The sequence below is a fragment of the Parasteatoda tepidariorum genome, chromosome 4 (genome assembly GCF_043381705.1).
Source record: "Parasteatoda tepidariorum isolate YZ-2023 chromosome 4, CAS_Ptep_4.0, whole genome shotgun sequence".
NCBI classification, from domain to species: Eukaryota; Metazoa; Arthropoda; class Arachnida; order Araneae; family Theridiidae; genus Parasteatoda; species Parasteatoda tepidariorum.
The window spans coordinates 31,806,913-31,824,472 of NC_092207.1; the positions used below are offsets into that span (position 1 = coordinate 31,806,913).

The 17,560-nt window shown below is 28.6% G+C and overlaps 1 protein-coding gene across 1 annotated transcript in view; it reads right to left on the minus strand.

Moving 5' to 3' along the window:
- LOC107443403 (polyamine-transporting ATPase 13A3) overlaps positions 1-17,560 on the minus strand; it is a 70,852-nt gene that overhangs the window by 44,784 nt on the left and 8,508 nt on the right. Inside the window, exons 2-3 of the mRNA XM_016057250.4 lie at positions 6,498-6,753; positions 1,141-1,308 (exon numbers count right to left, since the gene is read on the minus strand). Coding sequence (XP_015912736.2) covers positions 1,141-1,308; positions 6,498-6,551 — 222 coding nt within the window. The 5' untranslated portion in view covers positions 6,552-6,753. The remainder of the gene's footprint in view (positions 1-1,140; positions 1,309-6,497; positions 6,754-17,560) is intronic.

Consider the following 17,560-nt stretch of genomic DNA (forward strand, 5'->3'; position numbering starts at 1 on the left):
ATAAGAAGTCATATAGGAGATATAATATTACTTATTAGCAATTTAAAATGATAACCTCTTTCGACAATATAATCACTATTTATTCGCATTTGCGTAACATGAAGAACAAAACCACACAAACCTCCCACAGTTAGCTTGACGGGAAGGGGGCTCTAACCCATGATCCGTCAACCACTGAGAATGTTTTACGTTAGCACTGTGGTCATTACAAACCGGATGCAGAATTCGTATTAACTAGCTAATGGTGGGATTAGAATTAGCTGGGAATTATTTTTTTATTCAATTATAGCCCAATTATACCCCCCCCTTTTTTTTTTAATTTCATCAAACTCTTTGTATATTTCACTACAACGAACATACATTCGAAACTCCAAGTTTTTTTAAGTCTTAGAGATTTTGCACAGCAAAACAAATATAGATAAAAGCAAAAAAGTGAGAGAAAAAATTCATAAAAATGCACTTAATTACAATAACTTTTGGTCAAATTGGAATTTCAAAAAGAAGTACGTGTTTATCTCAAAAACATAACTGGCCTTTTCAGCACGTTAAACTTCAACTTTACAGTTGCATTTCTGCCGCTTATACTTTTTAACAGACATTAACTGTAACGAAACGCGCGGTACTTTTTTACCGTAAAATTTTATTTCGTATATTTTACAGTAATGATTACTTAACTACAAAAAGATTCAGTGATTGTACAATAAATATTACTTTCGAAATTACGGTGAATCAGATTTTTTGTTCTGTAAAATTGTACGGTAAAAAGGAAACGGCACCCTACTTGCTGGCACAATTTTATAGTAATTTGATCGAGAATTCTTCACAGTGACTTAATAAACATAATAATAAGATTTAATAAGTACTAAAATAAAATACTAAAAAGTATAACTATAAGTGAGTGAAATACTAATAAAAACTTTAACTAATGTCATTAAAAAGTGACATAAGTTTACATAATCTCAATTCTTTCTCTCCAGTCAATCATGCAATTGTTTACATTTCTAATGTTAAGTCTTAAACAAAATGTAAAAAGTAGCATAAAAATACCTAAACTTCTTGAAGCCCAACTTCATAATCTTTAGAAATAATGAGGGAATTAAATTGAAATGCAATAATATAATTATCAACAGCAATTCTTACTATAAGTAAAACTTTTTCAGCAGTGGCCAAAGAGCATCTTTTATGAGTAAATTTCATAAAAATACGCCGCCTCCAAGACAATACTGCTAATAAAAGACCACAGGATAGAATCACGCCAATCCATGTTAGAATAATTTTTGGATAAGACCGTCTGAAGCCGCGTATTATCTGAAACGAAAAAGAATTCTACATGAAAAAACAGCCTTATATGATATTATAATCAAGTGCATTCCGTTATAATGGAATTAGTACGCTACTGTTGATTTTTTCTCATTATTCTTTAGGCGCTTAACACTGCTTAAATGCATTGGATTAAAAACTCTAGATAGAATATACATAAAATAAAAAATTTATGGACGTCTGCAAGAAATTCTATGATTGGCCCTGTATATCCTGCACCAGAGTTATTTTAACACTTAAAAAAAGTGTACTCAAAACTAAAAAGAATATGGTAAAATATACAGTGTACCTAAGCTTGGTAATTTTAACCGAAGTGCTTTGGAAACATGATTTTGATAAAATTAACAACAAAACGTTGTTAAATAATATGTGATGAAATTTGGTATAAGTGATAAAATTTGATAACTTTATCACCTTACCTAAGGGAAGGGCATAAAAACCATTTAATCGGTAAATTTATCATTTCAATTTTGCAATTTATAATAAGTAAGTGGTAATAAGAACTATAATTCTCAAAACCAGAATTTCTGCTTGACAGTTATGATATGAACGAAAAAATTACCATATGAAGGGCTTAAATACCGTACTTTTTGTTTTTATTAACCAGTTTTATTTTTTTTCTTCCAAAATATCATTATATTACAATGCGGTAATTTTAACAGAATTTTTTTCGGTGTGAAAGCTGTAGATATCAATTCTAAGATGAATTTATTATGAATCTAAATCGTATCCTATGCATATCACAATTTCGTCATTTGTGATTTTGTGCATCGAGATTCCTTCATATATCAAGCTTCGCAAAAGAATATATTGTAAATTTACTTATAACTTACTAAATCATTAATGAATTTTAATTTTTAAGTAAAATTTCTATTATTAATTTTCTCTCGCGATTTCTAGTGTTATCAATAATATCTGAAACATATTAAACTATATTTAAAATAAATAATAATTATTTAGCCGAACTTTGTTCTTATTATTAGATTATAATTAGATTTCGTAAGCTTTAAACGGCCTTTTTTCCAAAAACGTTTTTCTTATTCACAAACACTGAAGCTGAAAACCAATTTGATTAAAAAAATAAATAACATATTTCTAACCAATGTAGCTTTGTTGAACATAGAATTTTTTTCTTTAATTGCATTCTTCCATGGTTAACATACAACTCTCAGTCTCCAACTTTTGAAAAAAGTATTACAGAACAATGTTTAGTTTTTTAACTAGTAATTCCCCTTCATAAGCTTTAAACTTCAGTGATTTATTAATTTATATATATAAACTTCAACTAAGAATTACATATGAATCTAAGAAGTTATTTAAATGTAAACAAAACTTAATTTGATTTAAATAAATATTGTGCAATTATTTGGTAAATGTTAAGGAATTGTAAAAAACAGAGTCTGATTTTACCGATAGATTTACACGGGTTTCTTTCTAAGACTATTTAAATGGCTTCCTTAATAAAAAGACAGTCAAACAGTCTTGGAAGTATTTTTCATTTGCATTGATCTAAATATTGATTCCTGAGACGTTCGCAAATTGTAAAGAAACGAGACAAATTATCTTTTAATTTTTTTTTACGAAATTTTTATTTAATTTTGAGGCTCTTGATGAAAGGGAAGATGAAGTTTTAACTATTGTAAGAACAGTCAGGAGTCAATTTTACAAATTTGCTCCTCAAAACACACAACTTTTTAAATATAAATAATTTTTACTTATGTCTTTTTGTTAAATGATGCCATAAACTTTTTATTTTAACTTTAATTTTCCATCGATAAATCAGTCAAACAATAGTTTTTTTTGTTTATTTTCAATTTTGCGCTGAAAAATTATGTTTTCTGACATTTAATAATTTCTATATAGCTTGAATCTTCTAAGGAAAATCAGTCAAATACCAAGTCTTATTTTTCATTTAATTTTTTTAGAACTTAGCATTTTGCGCCATTAAACCTATATATTTTTCGACATCAAATTTTTCTGCAACTCTTATTATGAAAAAGGCTACTACTCTTTAAATTTGGGATCTAGTTTTCTCTAGAAAAAAAAATCAAATAACAAGTTGCTTCTTTTCTTCAAATTTGTTCCATGAAGCCTACAGATTTTGATATTAAGCAATTTTATAAATTTCGCATTTTGAAAAGAAGTTAAATATTTCAAATATGTCTTTAATTTTATCAAAAAAAAAATTAGTCATCTTTTTTTTTTATTTACAGTTGGGATTGCAACCAATTCAGTTAGAGTTTTTTTTTTTTTTTTTTTTTTGAAATGGCTGCCGCAAGTCACCTGTAATTGGGCAAGCAATTGTAACGAATACTTAAGGTCATCAGAAACAATTAAAGAAATTAATTTAAATCAAATAACTATCTATTCTATTAGGGTCATTTAGTAAAATTCTGTTATAAACTTTGAATTTAGAGCAATCAAATATCGAGTTTTTTTCTAAAAACAGGTTCTAAACGTTTTAAATTACAATTGAAATCTTAGAAAATTTCCTTTAAAACAATTGCACGTCGAACTATTACGCTATTCTCGTTTTGAAAATAGATTTTTTCTAAATTCATTTTAAAGTTTTAGATGTGATTGCAAAAATCCAAATTTAAAGGCTGTAACAGAAAAGCGTATAAAAGTTAGAAATTGTTATTAAAGAAAAAAGAACATTTTAGAAATTAGCTTATTTTTACTACGAAGTGTATGCTAATATCTAGAGCTGTAGTTTTAATGTCTAGAAGAAGAATCTACGAAGTGTATTTTTAATGCCTAGGAGAAGATTCCACGAAGCGTAGTTTTAATGTCTAGGAGAAGAATCTACGAAGCGTAGTTTTAATGCCTAAGAGAAGAATCTACGAAGTTTAGTTTTAATGTCTAGAAGAAGAATCGATTAAGCGTAGTTTTAGTGTCTAGGAAAAGAATCTACGAAGCGTAGTTTTAATGTCTAGGAGAAGGGAAAAGGCTGTTACAGAAAAAAAAGTGTATAAATGTTTAAAATTATTATCAAAAATAAGCATTTTAGAAATTAATTTAACTTATTTTCACTACGATGTATGTGTTATTTTTATCATAAATATTTTTACAAACTTTATTGTTGAAAAATAAATTTAGGAATTTTGGAATTTTTATTTATTTATATTTTTTTCGTCTCAACTATGACAATAGGAATCGAATATAGTCATTGGGATGCCTGAATGCATACAATGCTTCAATATATCTTTCATTGTTCGAATTTGAGTTTCAAATTCTGACAATAATGTATTTATGTAATTTTTTTCTTTCTGGTAAGCAAGTAAAAAAATTGAAGTTATATTATCTATTTTTATTTTTATCTATTAACTATTTACGGTATTCTAATCATATTATTAGGCTTCTGTTTAGTAGTTTTTCCGTAACTTGGCACATGCGTGCAGAAAACTTTCACTTAAACTATAAAAAAAAGGATTAAAAATTTCTCTGCTCATGCGCACGAGAGTATTAATTATTATAAGTGGATATTTTCTCAAAATGAAAGGATATAGATGCAAAATTCCGAACAACAGAGATTTAAAAAGATTAAGAAATAAGTAGTCTGAACAGCTTAGATTTATTTATTTTTCAAAAGTTGAACAGGAACAAAACGCTTCAAAATTGAAAATTACGAACAGCATTTGGGACTAATATAGGTTATCCAAACTTAACAATTTTTACAAATCATAAAGATTTTTTATTAAAAGAATATAAGTATCAACAATGATACCATGACATACTACTAAACAGTTTCTTTTTTGACGCAATTATCATGTCGAATATATTAAATACCTACTTTAAACAATTTTTTTTCTCAAATTCAAAAATTTAAATGTTTTCTTTTTCGTTAAAAATATTCTCTGACCTTAGAATGGAAGAGAAAAATTTATAAGAATGAAATCTCAAAATTACGTTAATTAAGAAACTCTCTTGTAATGATATATTTCAGTGAAGTCATAAAAAAGATTCTAATTTCTATTTAATCAATTCCAAATATTATATTTAAACACGCATATTTTACAAGTCAATGAGAAAAAAATTATCATTTCAAATAGTAAATAAATGTAAACTAAAAAAAAAGACTTTTGATTTGAACTACATTGTGTATTGGTACTATAATTTACTTAGCTATTTTTTTAACAAGTAAAAAAGTGTTTAAAATTTTAACTTTATTTGTTGTGAAATCGTCAAAACATTACAACTGAAGATATATTTACAAAATTTAAAAATAACCTTAAACATTTTATGTATATATGTGAAACTTCACTAAGGCATCTGTAACTGAATTTTTATAGCTTTTAACTTTCAAAAATTTAACACTTATTTATTAATCTAGCATACATTCGTAATGTATTAATTTCTAATGATTTGATTGATTAGGAGAAATGTTTTTAAGCATTAGGGATTATAGACAAAAGTGGAAGCATAATATTAATAGGAGTGATAGTAATTTTGAATTTCGATACGTTTTCTAAATAAAAGTTTAAAAAATTAGCTTTCATCCGCACGAATTGCGTCATTTTTCTAAATTAAAAAATGGACAAATTATTATTATATCATTTTCAATCATTGCAATCCTTGTTGTCACCAATCAAGACATATGATACCAATTGCCAAAAAATGTTTTTTATCTGACATGTGCCATATTATATTTTTTAACACTAGAAAGACTGAAATACCTATATTGCCCCAAAAGCAGTCAAAATGACTGCATTGTGAAAGAATAACTAATGTATAAAGAAATTTGTTTAAAATTAATTTTTAATATTATTTTCAGTTATATAACTAGCTATTAGTAAATATCAACAATAAAAATAATTATAAAAGTCACAAAATTCTAAGAAATTGTGTCATTATATACATCATAGTTTTTCTAATTGAAGTTAAACAGCAGTCAAAATGACTTCCTTGAGCAATCTAGAGTTAAAGAAATGGCATTTTTTGTTTATTGTTCTTCATTAAATGTAACATTTTTATTATTTATTATTATATAATAAAATTCACGAGAATAGGTTCCAAAATAATCAATAAAATAACTCCATGCTAAAATATAAAAAAAGTAAAAACCAGTGATAATTAATCTATTTTCAAGATCTTACGTAATTCAAAATATTGAAAAAAATCTCAAGTAATTTATACACTTCAGAAATACCATCACAAAGAAAAGAATTCGAACATACCATTTCATCGTCCGTGCCTATGTTGACCCTGTCGTCTTCCTCCCAGCTTCCCATAGTTCTCAGATGGAGTTTCAGAACACTTAAAAATGTTCAAATTCGAACCAAGTAAATTAAGGTTCGAAAAAAAATAATTTTATATGTAAATATTGAGCACCTAAGTCAGCTACATCCTTCGAACTCAGCGTCGATTACAGAGAAATCAAACACAGGAAACCAACTCTTTTATCCATGTACGTCGTGGCCTCCGAATTCCTAACTGTACAGAAAAATCAAGAATCAGTCATATTGTGCATTACAAACATATGTACAAACAGCAAATGTTATAGACAGATCGTTCGTAAAATCCACAAAAAGGAATCAACAGATATGAGCTATTCCTTAACTCAAAGATTCAAAAATTGTAATTTTAATTAGATTGAGAGCTCAACAATTGAAGGATGACGCGAATACAAACTGATACGTCCGTCTCGCTTTTAGAGAACCGTGAATGGTCAGTTAATTAAAAACGGAGTATACTAAAAGCTGCATATCAGAAAGAGATTCATTAAAGAAGGATGTGACCGTGATTTATGATTTATGAATCGATGCCTAGCTGTATGAATTTTTACCGAATAAAGGCATTAGCTTCATACCTGGAATACCTTTTGATTTAATACTCTGCTTAGCTTCATTGCACTGCATTACGGTTGTAAGAAAAAAAAGCAAAATAACATGATATTCAAGATTAACTTTCTTTAGTAATCTTAACAAATTGAAATTTCAAACCATTTGCAGCGAAACTCAATATAGTCGAGTGCACTTAAAAAAAACTATCGTCTAAACTTCCAGAATCTGATAAAATTTGAGGCGTTTACAGTTCTATGGGAACACAAAATAGCTCGGTAAATTTTATCGATGTGCTTTGGTAATGAATTTAGTAAATTAACAAAAAAATTTAGTTTATAATAGGTGATGAAATTTGGTAAATCTGGTAAAATTTGGTAAAATTATCATGATGCTTTAGAGCATGGCATAAGGAGCCATTTATTTGGCCAAATTTACTTTTCAGTTTTGTATTTTTTACTAAATGTGTGATAATAGGAGCTATGATTTTGAAAACTAGAATTTCCAGTAAACCAGCATTATAAAAATGTAGTTTTATAATAGGTGACAAAATTTGGTAAATCTGGGAAAATTTGGTAAAATTATCATGATACTTTAGAGCATGGCATAAAGAGCCATTTATTCGGCCAAATTTACTTTTCAGTTTTGTATTTTTTACTAAATGTGTAATAATAGGAACTATAATTTCGAAAACTAGAATTTCCAGTTAAGCAGTATTATAAAAATGTAGTTTCTCAATAGGGATAAAATTTGGTAAATCTGGTAAAATTTGGTAAAATTATCCTGATGGCCAAATTTACTCCTCAGTTTCGTATTTTTTACTAAATGTGTGATAATAGTAGCTATAATTTTGAAAAATAGAATTTCCAGTTAACCAGTATTATAAAAATGTAGCTTTATGATAGGTGATAAAATTTAGTAAAATTATCATGATACTTTAGAGCATGGCATAAGGGGCTATTTATTCGGTCAAATTTACTTTTCAGTTTTTTATATTTTACTAAATGCGTGATAATAAGAACTATAATTTTGAAAACTAGAATTTCCAATAAGCCGTTACCATATGTACAGAGAAATTAGTAAATGAAAAGATTAAATAGCTTATATTTTGGTTTTTATTACCAAAATTAAGTTTTCTTTTTTAACAGAAATGTCATTAGCTTACAGTATGGTAATTTTATACGAATTTTTTCTCCGTGTGGAGTAAAATGGGTAGAAAAACTGCTAATATTTTTTTAAAACTTGTTAGTTTTACTCAGTATTTTTATAATGTGTCACATAATTCATTAATGAAAAATTATTTATTTTAACTAATTGCGGCTCACATCATTATTTCTCCGTGTGGAGTAAAATGGGTAGAAAAACTGTTAATAATTTTTTTAAACTTGTTAGTTTTACTCAGTATTTTTATAATGTGTCACATAATTCATTAATGAAAAATTATTTATTTTAACTAATTGCGGCTCACATCATTATTTGAAGTTAGTTATTTTTTCAATAAGATATTAAATAGTAGCACAATCGATTGACTGTTTAAACTACGCTTTCTCCAATAGTGTCTTAGACGGAGCCCACTTTTAATGAATTTCCTTTCTGCGTAAAATTTGGGGGTAAGGGATCCGGCAGGGGGGTGCAAGAGGGTGCATTTGCACCCCCTGGCTTTTTTTAAAAAAAAAAAAACAATTAAAGTGATACAGAAAAACAATTTTATTATAAATTTTTTTATTACAAATATTTTTATTCAAAAACAAATAATTAAATAATTGATTCATAAAAATTAAAAAATTGCTTAATCAAACATGAATTGTAATCGTCTTGTTTGCTGTCCAAATCTGTTCATAATTTTTTTAATGAATTCTGAATCATCTTTGATTCTTTTCTTATGCACACTGAGCATGCTCAAACTTGGCAGATATCTAAGCTATATTTTTAAATTTCATTTAATAAAATATGAATAATATTATATTTTCTATNTGCCAATAACTGCTCTTCGATCTCAATTGCGGTAGTGTATCATGCGTATACACTAATATTGTTGAAGTATCATAATTAAAGAAATTTGTCAAACATTTTCCAATAGGCAATTAGTGTAGCTCTAGTGTGACGTTAGCAATCAAATAAGAAGCTATTAACCCTTTGATGCAGGTGGGACACAGGTGTCCCTTTCGTATAATTTTTTTGCAGACGTACTGATTACAAGTAAAATTATATCTTGGTGTTTTCAATTATAAAAAAAAAACAGTGAAATAGTTACTATAAAAAATCTGTTTCGTCTAATTATATTTGCATTAAAATATGAAATCCAAAAAAGTAATTTGAAAAAATAAAATTTTCATTCATATTGAAAAAATTATTAATAATTGATTTTACAATTTAAAAAAAAAATTCTACGACAAATAATTGTTTCTCTTAGATATATACAGCTGCAAATGAGTGCAAACGTGAAAAATTTTTGTTTGGAAGTGAGCCTTGTTAGGAAGATTTACCTTTATCACAAAAAAAAGGTACCGGTATCGTATGCTGTATTTCATAACCATAAATTTCTAAAATGCTAAATACAATAATTTTCACTTATTTTAACTTAATTGAATACAAAATAATGAAGAAAGTATGAAAAATATGTTTAATGAAATTTCTCCATCCAAGGTTTGAATAGTACGGATGATGTTGATATAGTCGTATTGTCATCGCACTTACAGCAAAAAGTTTTAATAGATTAGCTATCATTGGGAATGAAGTTTAAATTTTCAACATTAAGACATCTGAGTGGGTGTATTTATAGCGATGTTTCTCAACTAGATTATCCCTGATGCTTTACGAATTCCTTGCTTTATAAGTTATGATTGATGTTTCAAAGTTATGGTGTTGAGCATCAAGATTCATGCATACTTTATATGGATTAAAACTGTTAAAAAATGTCTACTCCATAAAGTTTGCGTGCTTTATAACAGTCGTTGAACAGCTGACCCAATTTTATGGGTTTACGAGTACTAATGTTCAACTCCGTAGCCTTGTAATTTTGAACCCAATCCAGAAGACAAGGGAACTCCTGGATCAAGTATTGGGTGAAATTTACTTTCGTGGAGGACTTTTTGATGGAGCTAACCCGCATTTGAATTACATGGAGAGGAAGACCACGAGAACCTCCCAAGGTTAGCCTGACGGCAAGGGGACTCTAACCCATGATCCGTCTATCACTGAGGATATTTCACGTCAGCACTGTGGTCGGTGCAAGCCGGATGCGGAATTCGTATCGACTGGGATTCGAACCCGGTTCACCTCATTGGAAAGCGAACGCTCTATCCCCTGAGCCATCGCTGCTCAAGTTTGTGTGTTTGATTGAAATCTTGTTTTGAGTGTTCGAAACATGTCGATTTTTTCCACTGTAGTTTCTTAAGCTAATGAAGTATTTCAGTAGACAAGCATAAATTTATACGCTTGGAAGATATATATTTAAAAATGAATTTGTTACACAGGGTGATTCTAAAATGATGGGCAAAATTTTAGGAAGTGATGGTACACACCCAAGTAAGCAATTGTTATCAAAGAATGCATGGTCGAAAACAAAACGCTAAGGTGCTGGCGCATTTGGAAAGTTGATTGATGCAAACGTGAAAGCTCCATTCCTGTTGCGAGTTTTACTGCGCTGCGTTACTTGTCGCCAAGCCTTTGGCCGCTGCAGGGAAAGTTAGTGATATGCCCTATCTTTTCTTCGCCATTGTACTGCGTGCATAGCCGCTGCCGGCCACTGTTTTAAACACTTATTGTAATTACATGCCATTAAACTTGCTTTTATAACTTAACTTCATCGTTCTTTGTGTGTTTTTGCCTCATGTAAGAACATAAACTTTGACATCCTCTAGCGGTTTTGCGTTTCGTTTTCGACCACGCATTCTTTGATAAAAATTGTTTGCTTGGGTGTGTACTATCACTTCCTAAAATTTTACCCATCTTTTAAGAATCACCCTGTATTTATTATAATGACTTTATATGAACTCGTTTATCAGCTTTGCCATTACGCTTCATACTAACTTATAGGATTATCTTTATTACATTACTTATATCAACTTATGTAACTGAAGCGCATTATCTTTCTATTATTATCGCTATTAAATCTTTTCTGGATAATTTAGAGAGTAATTTGAATACATTGCGTATCTTCCGAATAGGAATTGCGTTTTTATATTACTAGTGTATATTACGAGTGTATTATATTATAGAGTGAAAATTCACGACCGTAAAAAAAATTCTTATTTTTTTTAATCCATTATAAAAATTTTGAAAATGAAAAAGAATAGTTTGGGGGAATAAACTATTTCTAAACTAAATTATCTATCTTATATAAAATAATTTTAATTAGGAATTTTATAATTAACATATAAAGTAACTTTAAATGAATGTAACTCACAAAGAATGTAACTGTATTTTGATGCAAATTGTAAATCGACATTTGCAGAAATATTCTAATTATCTTATTAAATTCTTCATTGCTCTTAAACTATAAGCCTATTACAAAATATAAAGGTATTAGTTTAAAAGAACAAAAAGATTAAATTATTTAAGCTTTGTTTGCTTAATTCATTGCCTATTTTCAAAGATTTTTTGAATGAATTAATCAATTATTCTTGGATAAAAATAGTAAGTAATATGGAATAAACATTGAGTATTTTCGATTTTTTAGACGCAAAATACATGAATTAACTTCTCTAAAAAATGCATTAGTCAGGGAGCTGACCTCACATCAAAAAGGTTCTCGGTTCTAATCTTTCATTCTCTGTACTATCTGTCCTTACTGTGGGAGCAACGGTGGCCCACTTAATATGGTGCCCCTGAAAGAGTGGCTAACAAATTTGCCCTACTCAAACCTGAATGACGAGGGTCAATCATGTGGGCATTTGGAAAAAAAATTTTAAAAGATTTATTTATTTTTTCATTTGTAACAGAAACATTTTAAATGCAAAAAATAGCACATTAAATGCATAAAAATAATGATCTAGTTGGAAGTTTTCGAGGTATTTTGTATCTCACATTTAACGCAAACATATTAAATGTAATCTCATAATAAATTAAATGTAGATTAAATGTACAATCAAATCAGTTTTCAAGCTGAAAAATGATTATTTAATTAGACATTTATTTATCGACCCTCATAAAATTATTTAATTAATTATTTGCTACGTTGTTTAAATTCGTTTTTTTTTTTTTTAAATATTTATTAGTTTTGTTTTTTAGCAATATTTTTGAAAAGAAAAGTTGATTTTGGTGAAATAATTTTTCAAAAGGAGTAAAGAACATTTACTAAAATAAAGGAGTTGATTTCTATTAGAATTGTTCTTAAAAACTAAAGAAGATTCAAAAAGTTTAAAGAAATTAATGATTCTCAAAATTAAAATGTATCTATACATTTTTAAAGATAATCAGTTTAGATCTAAGTCGAAACGCCTCATTTATACATGCGAAATAAAATGCACAATTCTTTTTAAGAACATTTATTTCACATGATATACTTCCATAACATCCGTAAAATCTTTTCCACATTTTTCTCTATCAGAAATTATCTTAAATAAACACATTTATTTAAATAGCATACACTATAAACATCATTAAACATCTTGTCGTTTTATGTTTACTAACTATCTCCTAACGGGCGTTGAAAATAAAGAAATGTTGAAACACCAATTAAGGTTTCATCGCTCTATTGAAGTCCTAGGCAGACGTTTAAAAGAAGACCTCTTATCTTTCGAGTTAGAGAACAAGGTTTGTTGCCTCTTCGATGTAGAATCCTCTATAATGTCAAAAGATCATTTTCTCGCAGACAAGTAACAGTTCTAAGTTCGAAATTTCGCCATAAAGTATATTTTTGACATATGCTCATAGTAGGGTTATCAATTTCTTAGTTCTTTTTTAAAAAACATTTCTTAGAACACGCGATAAGAAAATTGAGAGAGGGAGTTGATTCTTTTAAATGAAACTGAGAAAGTTAATTTATAAGCAGCTAACCAACGGACACCTTTATATCGAATTTCGTATTTATTTCTTCCGCACATTTTTTTGTCAATCCTTTCTTAAAAAGTTCAACTCCGATATTAATNTATATATATATATAAACTTAAAAAAACTAACATAATGTTCAAGTCTAACCGTAATTTTTAATTAAACATTTAAAATTATTATTTATAGATGAATGCTATTTTTATAAAAATATACTGAGTCTCTACACTGTTAAAATTTTCATTCTAAAATTATGGTTAAATAACTGGCAGCTGTCTGTCCATCCGTAAAGTTTACGGTAAAGATCGAATTTTTCCCTTATGGTTTTGAAACCATTTAGAAAATGCATGGTTATAAGACCATGAATACAAAACTATACGGTTTTTTAACCATTTACAACTAACATTTTTCAAAAACGTAAAAAAAGTAATTATTTAACTAGACATATGAGCTCGGCTTTTCGTAAGGTAATGGGCATTGGAGAGAGCCGGAGACTGAAAATTCTTCATGTGTTGAAGGAAATGGGGGAAATATTGTGGTGTCAACACTAAGACTCGAACTCCAGTTCTGCCGGTCATGAGATTGACAGATAAGCCCTCTCAGCTATGATATGTACGCAGTTGCAAAGAACTAAGTAGCTTCATTAGGAGGTTCTAGTTGGCTCAATAAAATTTCAGTTGTTTAACCGTATTAGGTGAAAGCAGTTAATAAACAGTTTTTCTCAAACTTAACAGTTTGATTACCATTTTATTTATGGTTATTTGACTGTTTTGATTCAATATGGTAAAATAACCATTCAATAAATTGTTATTTAACCATATTTTCCGAGAAATTTCTAACAGTGTATGTATCATACAAAGGTAACTGTAAATAACTTTCGTGTTGCGGTTTCGGATTATTGTAGATGAATTCTCGTTGGACAAAATAAAAATCACATGCTATGATTGTTAGCATTAAAGAAAATTTTTTTTGACTTCCTTTATCATTAAATTTGTTTTATTTAAGGTATCATGCTATTTCCCTACAAATTATTTACTTATCTCCTTTCTACTGTATATATCTATATTGTTTATTTATCATACATTGTAGATTGTAAATTATCTCATAAGAAAAAAAAATTTTAAATACAAAAAGTAAATAAGAATTAACAAACAAGTTTGTTGTTAAAGTTGCAATGACATCAAACAAAATTATTAGGTTTACATTTCATCTCAATCGAATCGAGAAATAAATATGGGGAATAAAATCTGGATTTATATAGCAAAAAATTATGGGGTCTTTTTAATTTTGTTATAAATCATGATCTGAAATAAAACATCAAGAAGCAAAAATTATTGCGGAGAAATCGTGGTTTTGTTAAGTGAAGAAAGCAGGGTGAGGGAAAACCTCAATTGTTAAATAATTTTTTCAAAAAAATTTTTTTAATTGAAAGCTTACTTTTATTTGTAAAAGAATCCCGTTATCAATAACCTGCCCAGCTTGAAAAAGAATTATATAAACTAGAAGGAACGCAGTTGGGAGTCACGAACAAAAATTCTTTTTTACAATAATAAAGCATATAAAGCTTAAATTATATTATTCAAGCATTACTGCACACTAAGATTATTTCAAAAAGGTTTTCATTTTTAAAAGAATAAGGAAAAAAAGTAATAGTTCTTAGCAAAAGTAATAATATACACGATTATTTGAAATAATAAATATTAATTGAAAAGCGAAATTAATAGAGAAATGGTACTAATTCGTTTAGGAGAAACATAAAAAATCGCTACGATTATTGACGCCAATGATGCTTGATTAATTTTGGTAATAAAAAAATACTTGAAATTTAAAAAAAACTGTACTAAAATTAAAAATTAATGGAAAAATGGCAATAATTCATTCGGGAGAAAGGAAAAAACGCCTTGTACCGTTTTTGACGAAAATCATGCTGTATAAATTTTACTAATGGGTATTAATTTTTATTTTATTTTATATCAGTCATTGAACAGCCGACACAAAATTTGGGTTCACGACTACTAATGTTCAACTCCGTAGCCTTGTAATTTTGAACCCAATCAAGAAGACAAGGTAACTTTCGGCTCAAGTATTGGGAGAAATTTGCCTTCGTGGAGGACTTTTTGATGGAACTAAACCGCATTTGCGTTACATGGAAAGGAAGACCACGAGAACCTCCCACGGTTAGCCTGAAGGCAAAGGGACTCTAACCCATGATCCGTCTACCACTGAGGATATTTTTACGTCAGCACTGCGGTCGGTACAAGCCGGGTGCGGAATTCGTATCGACCAGCCATCGCTGGGATTCGAACCCGGTTGAAATCATTGGGAGGCGAACACTCTATCCCCTTAGCCACCACGGATCACTAGGTAATAATTGAAATTAAAAAAATAAGTTATTTTACTAAGGATCAAAAGAAACTGAGAAATGGTACTCATTCATTTCAGAGATGCGTATGAAATCGCAAAACTATTATTGAAGCCAATGATCTTTAATTAGTTTTGGTGTACTAACTGAAACAAACAAATAAGTTACGTGCTAAAAAACAAATGAAATCGAGAAATGCTAACTTATTTAGGAGAAAGGCAAAAAATCGTCATACCATTATTGACGGCATTGATGCTTCAATAACTTTGCTAGCAAGTGCTAATTTAAAAAAGAATAGTAAATTACGTATTAAAAGCCTAAATTGATGGAGAAATGGCAAAAATTAGTTTAAGAGAAGCGTACGAAAACTTCTATACTATAATAGATACCAATTACGCTTAGTAAATTTTGGTAATATACATTACAAGTATCGTGATAGCTGGGGCAGTTTTAATGGTAGCCAAATATACTAATATAGGTAAAGAATATTTTATGAGTAAATTTGGAGTATCAATTTACTCACAAAATGAGTTAGTAAACTGCACTAATACTGTTCATTTTTAAGATAGATACTGTGATAATAGGTATTTTACTGGCCTTTCGAAGGTATAAGAACAGAAGAAAATTGCTTGGTTGTAGTAGATTTAAAATATCATGTGCTGGCCTCGAGCAACTTCATTATGCCAGATGATACTAAATAAAGTAAGCTTTATTTTAATTGGATGAGCTATTAAAAACTTGCTTTGCTAAATCTAATAACGTAAAGTCACCTGTAAGGGCAACGAATAATAATAAATAAAAAAGACATAGAAATTATTTTAGCGTTAATAATTGTGTCGATATTTTTCTTTCAGTTTTGGGCACAATTTCGAAGTACTAATTTTTATTTACTGCTTTTTTTCATCCCTTACGATGAACGGATATTCAGCTAGTAAAAAATATTAACACTGATTTGTTAGCATTTGTTATTGTTATTCTCCTAAATTATCCATTTTTATTTACTTTTCTATATATGAAAATACACTAAACGGAAAGATACTAATTAATATTTACGTATCCATACTAAATTCAAAACTCAGACTTTCAGCTCAGTGGATTAACATCCCCAATTCATTTAAGATTACTGATCCATAGAACACTTTTGTATTCCATTGTGTAACTTAAAAATAAGATGAATAGTAAAGCTGCACCTAACAAAATGAAAAGAATATAAATACGATCACCATATCAGAGCAATTCCTTCGATTTTAAAATAAGTAATTCGACCGTGAAGACTGTTTCTTTCAATCACTTAGTCAGACTGACAATGTAATTCATGTTAACACTTTCTTTTATTCAAATATTGAAGCAAAGCAGTGATTGTATTTCGTTTGTTTCTCTTCCCCTTTTTCTTTAAACAACTTCTCTTTGTTTGGGTTCAGTAAAGATAAAATATGGTGATCAACTTGAGGCCCCCTTCTCAAGGTCCCAAAAATTTTGAAAGTTCGCTTACGTGTTTGTAAGGATTAATGTTTCAGCATTTCGAAAATTTAAAAACTATTTTTAAAAATATAGTAAAAATTTACTTTTATTTTAAGGAATTCTGCTCATTATCATTAGCAGAACAATCCGGGATGATTCATGGCCTCTTCAGAAACATTTTTCCATAAAGTTATCTTTGCTGCAAGATCTTGAATTGGAGTACAACTACCTAGTTAAAACTAGTAGGGTTCCACATTTTTGCACGGGGAACATGCAGAGCAAGTTCCACAGTTTAAGGGGAGTTCTGGTAAAGGCTCAAAATTTTTAAAAATATACTCAAGCATAATTTTTTTAATTAAAAATATTTTAAAATTAAGATCTTTAGGACTTTCTATAAGTAAAAGGGAGGGAAATCAATAATCGATTGTTAATCATCGTTAAGGTGAAACGTTCACTGCATAGAAAGAAAGTCAGGATTTAATTTATCAGTTTTTCATATTTAATTTTTTAAAAAAAATAAATTCACGCTAGAAAGTAACACGAGGAAAATTATTGAATGCCATCCACGTGGCAGATCATAGCAACCTCGCCCTTCTCATTAAATTTATTTTTAATGAGACCAAGCTAAAATCAAAATGTTATATAT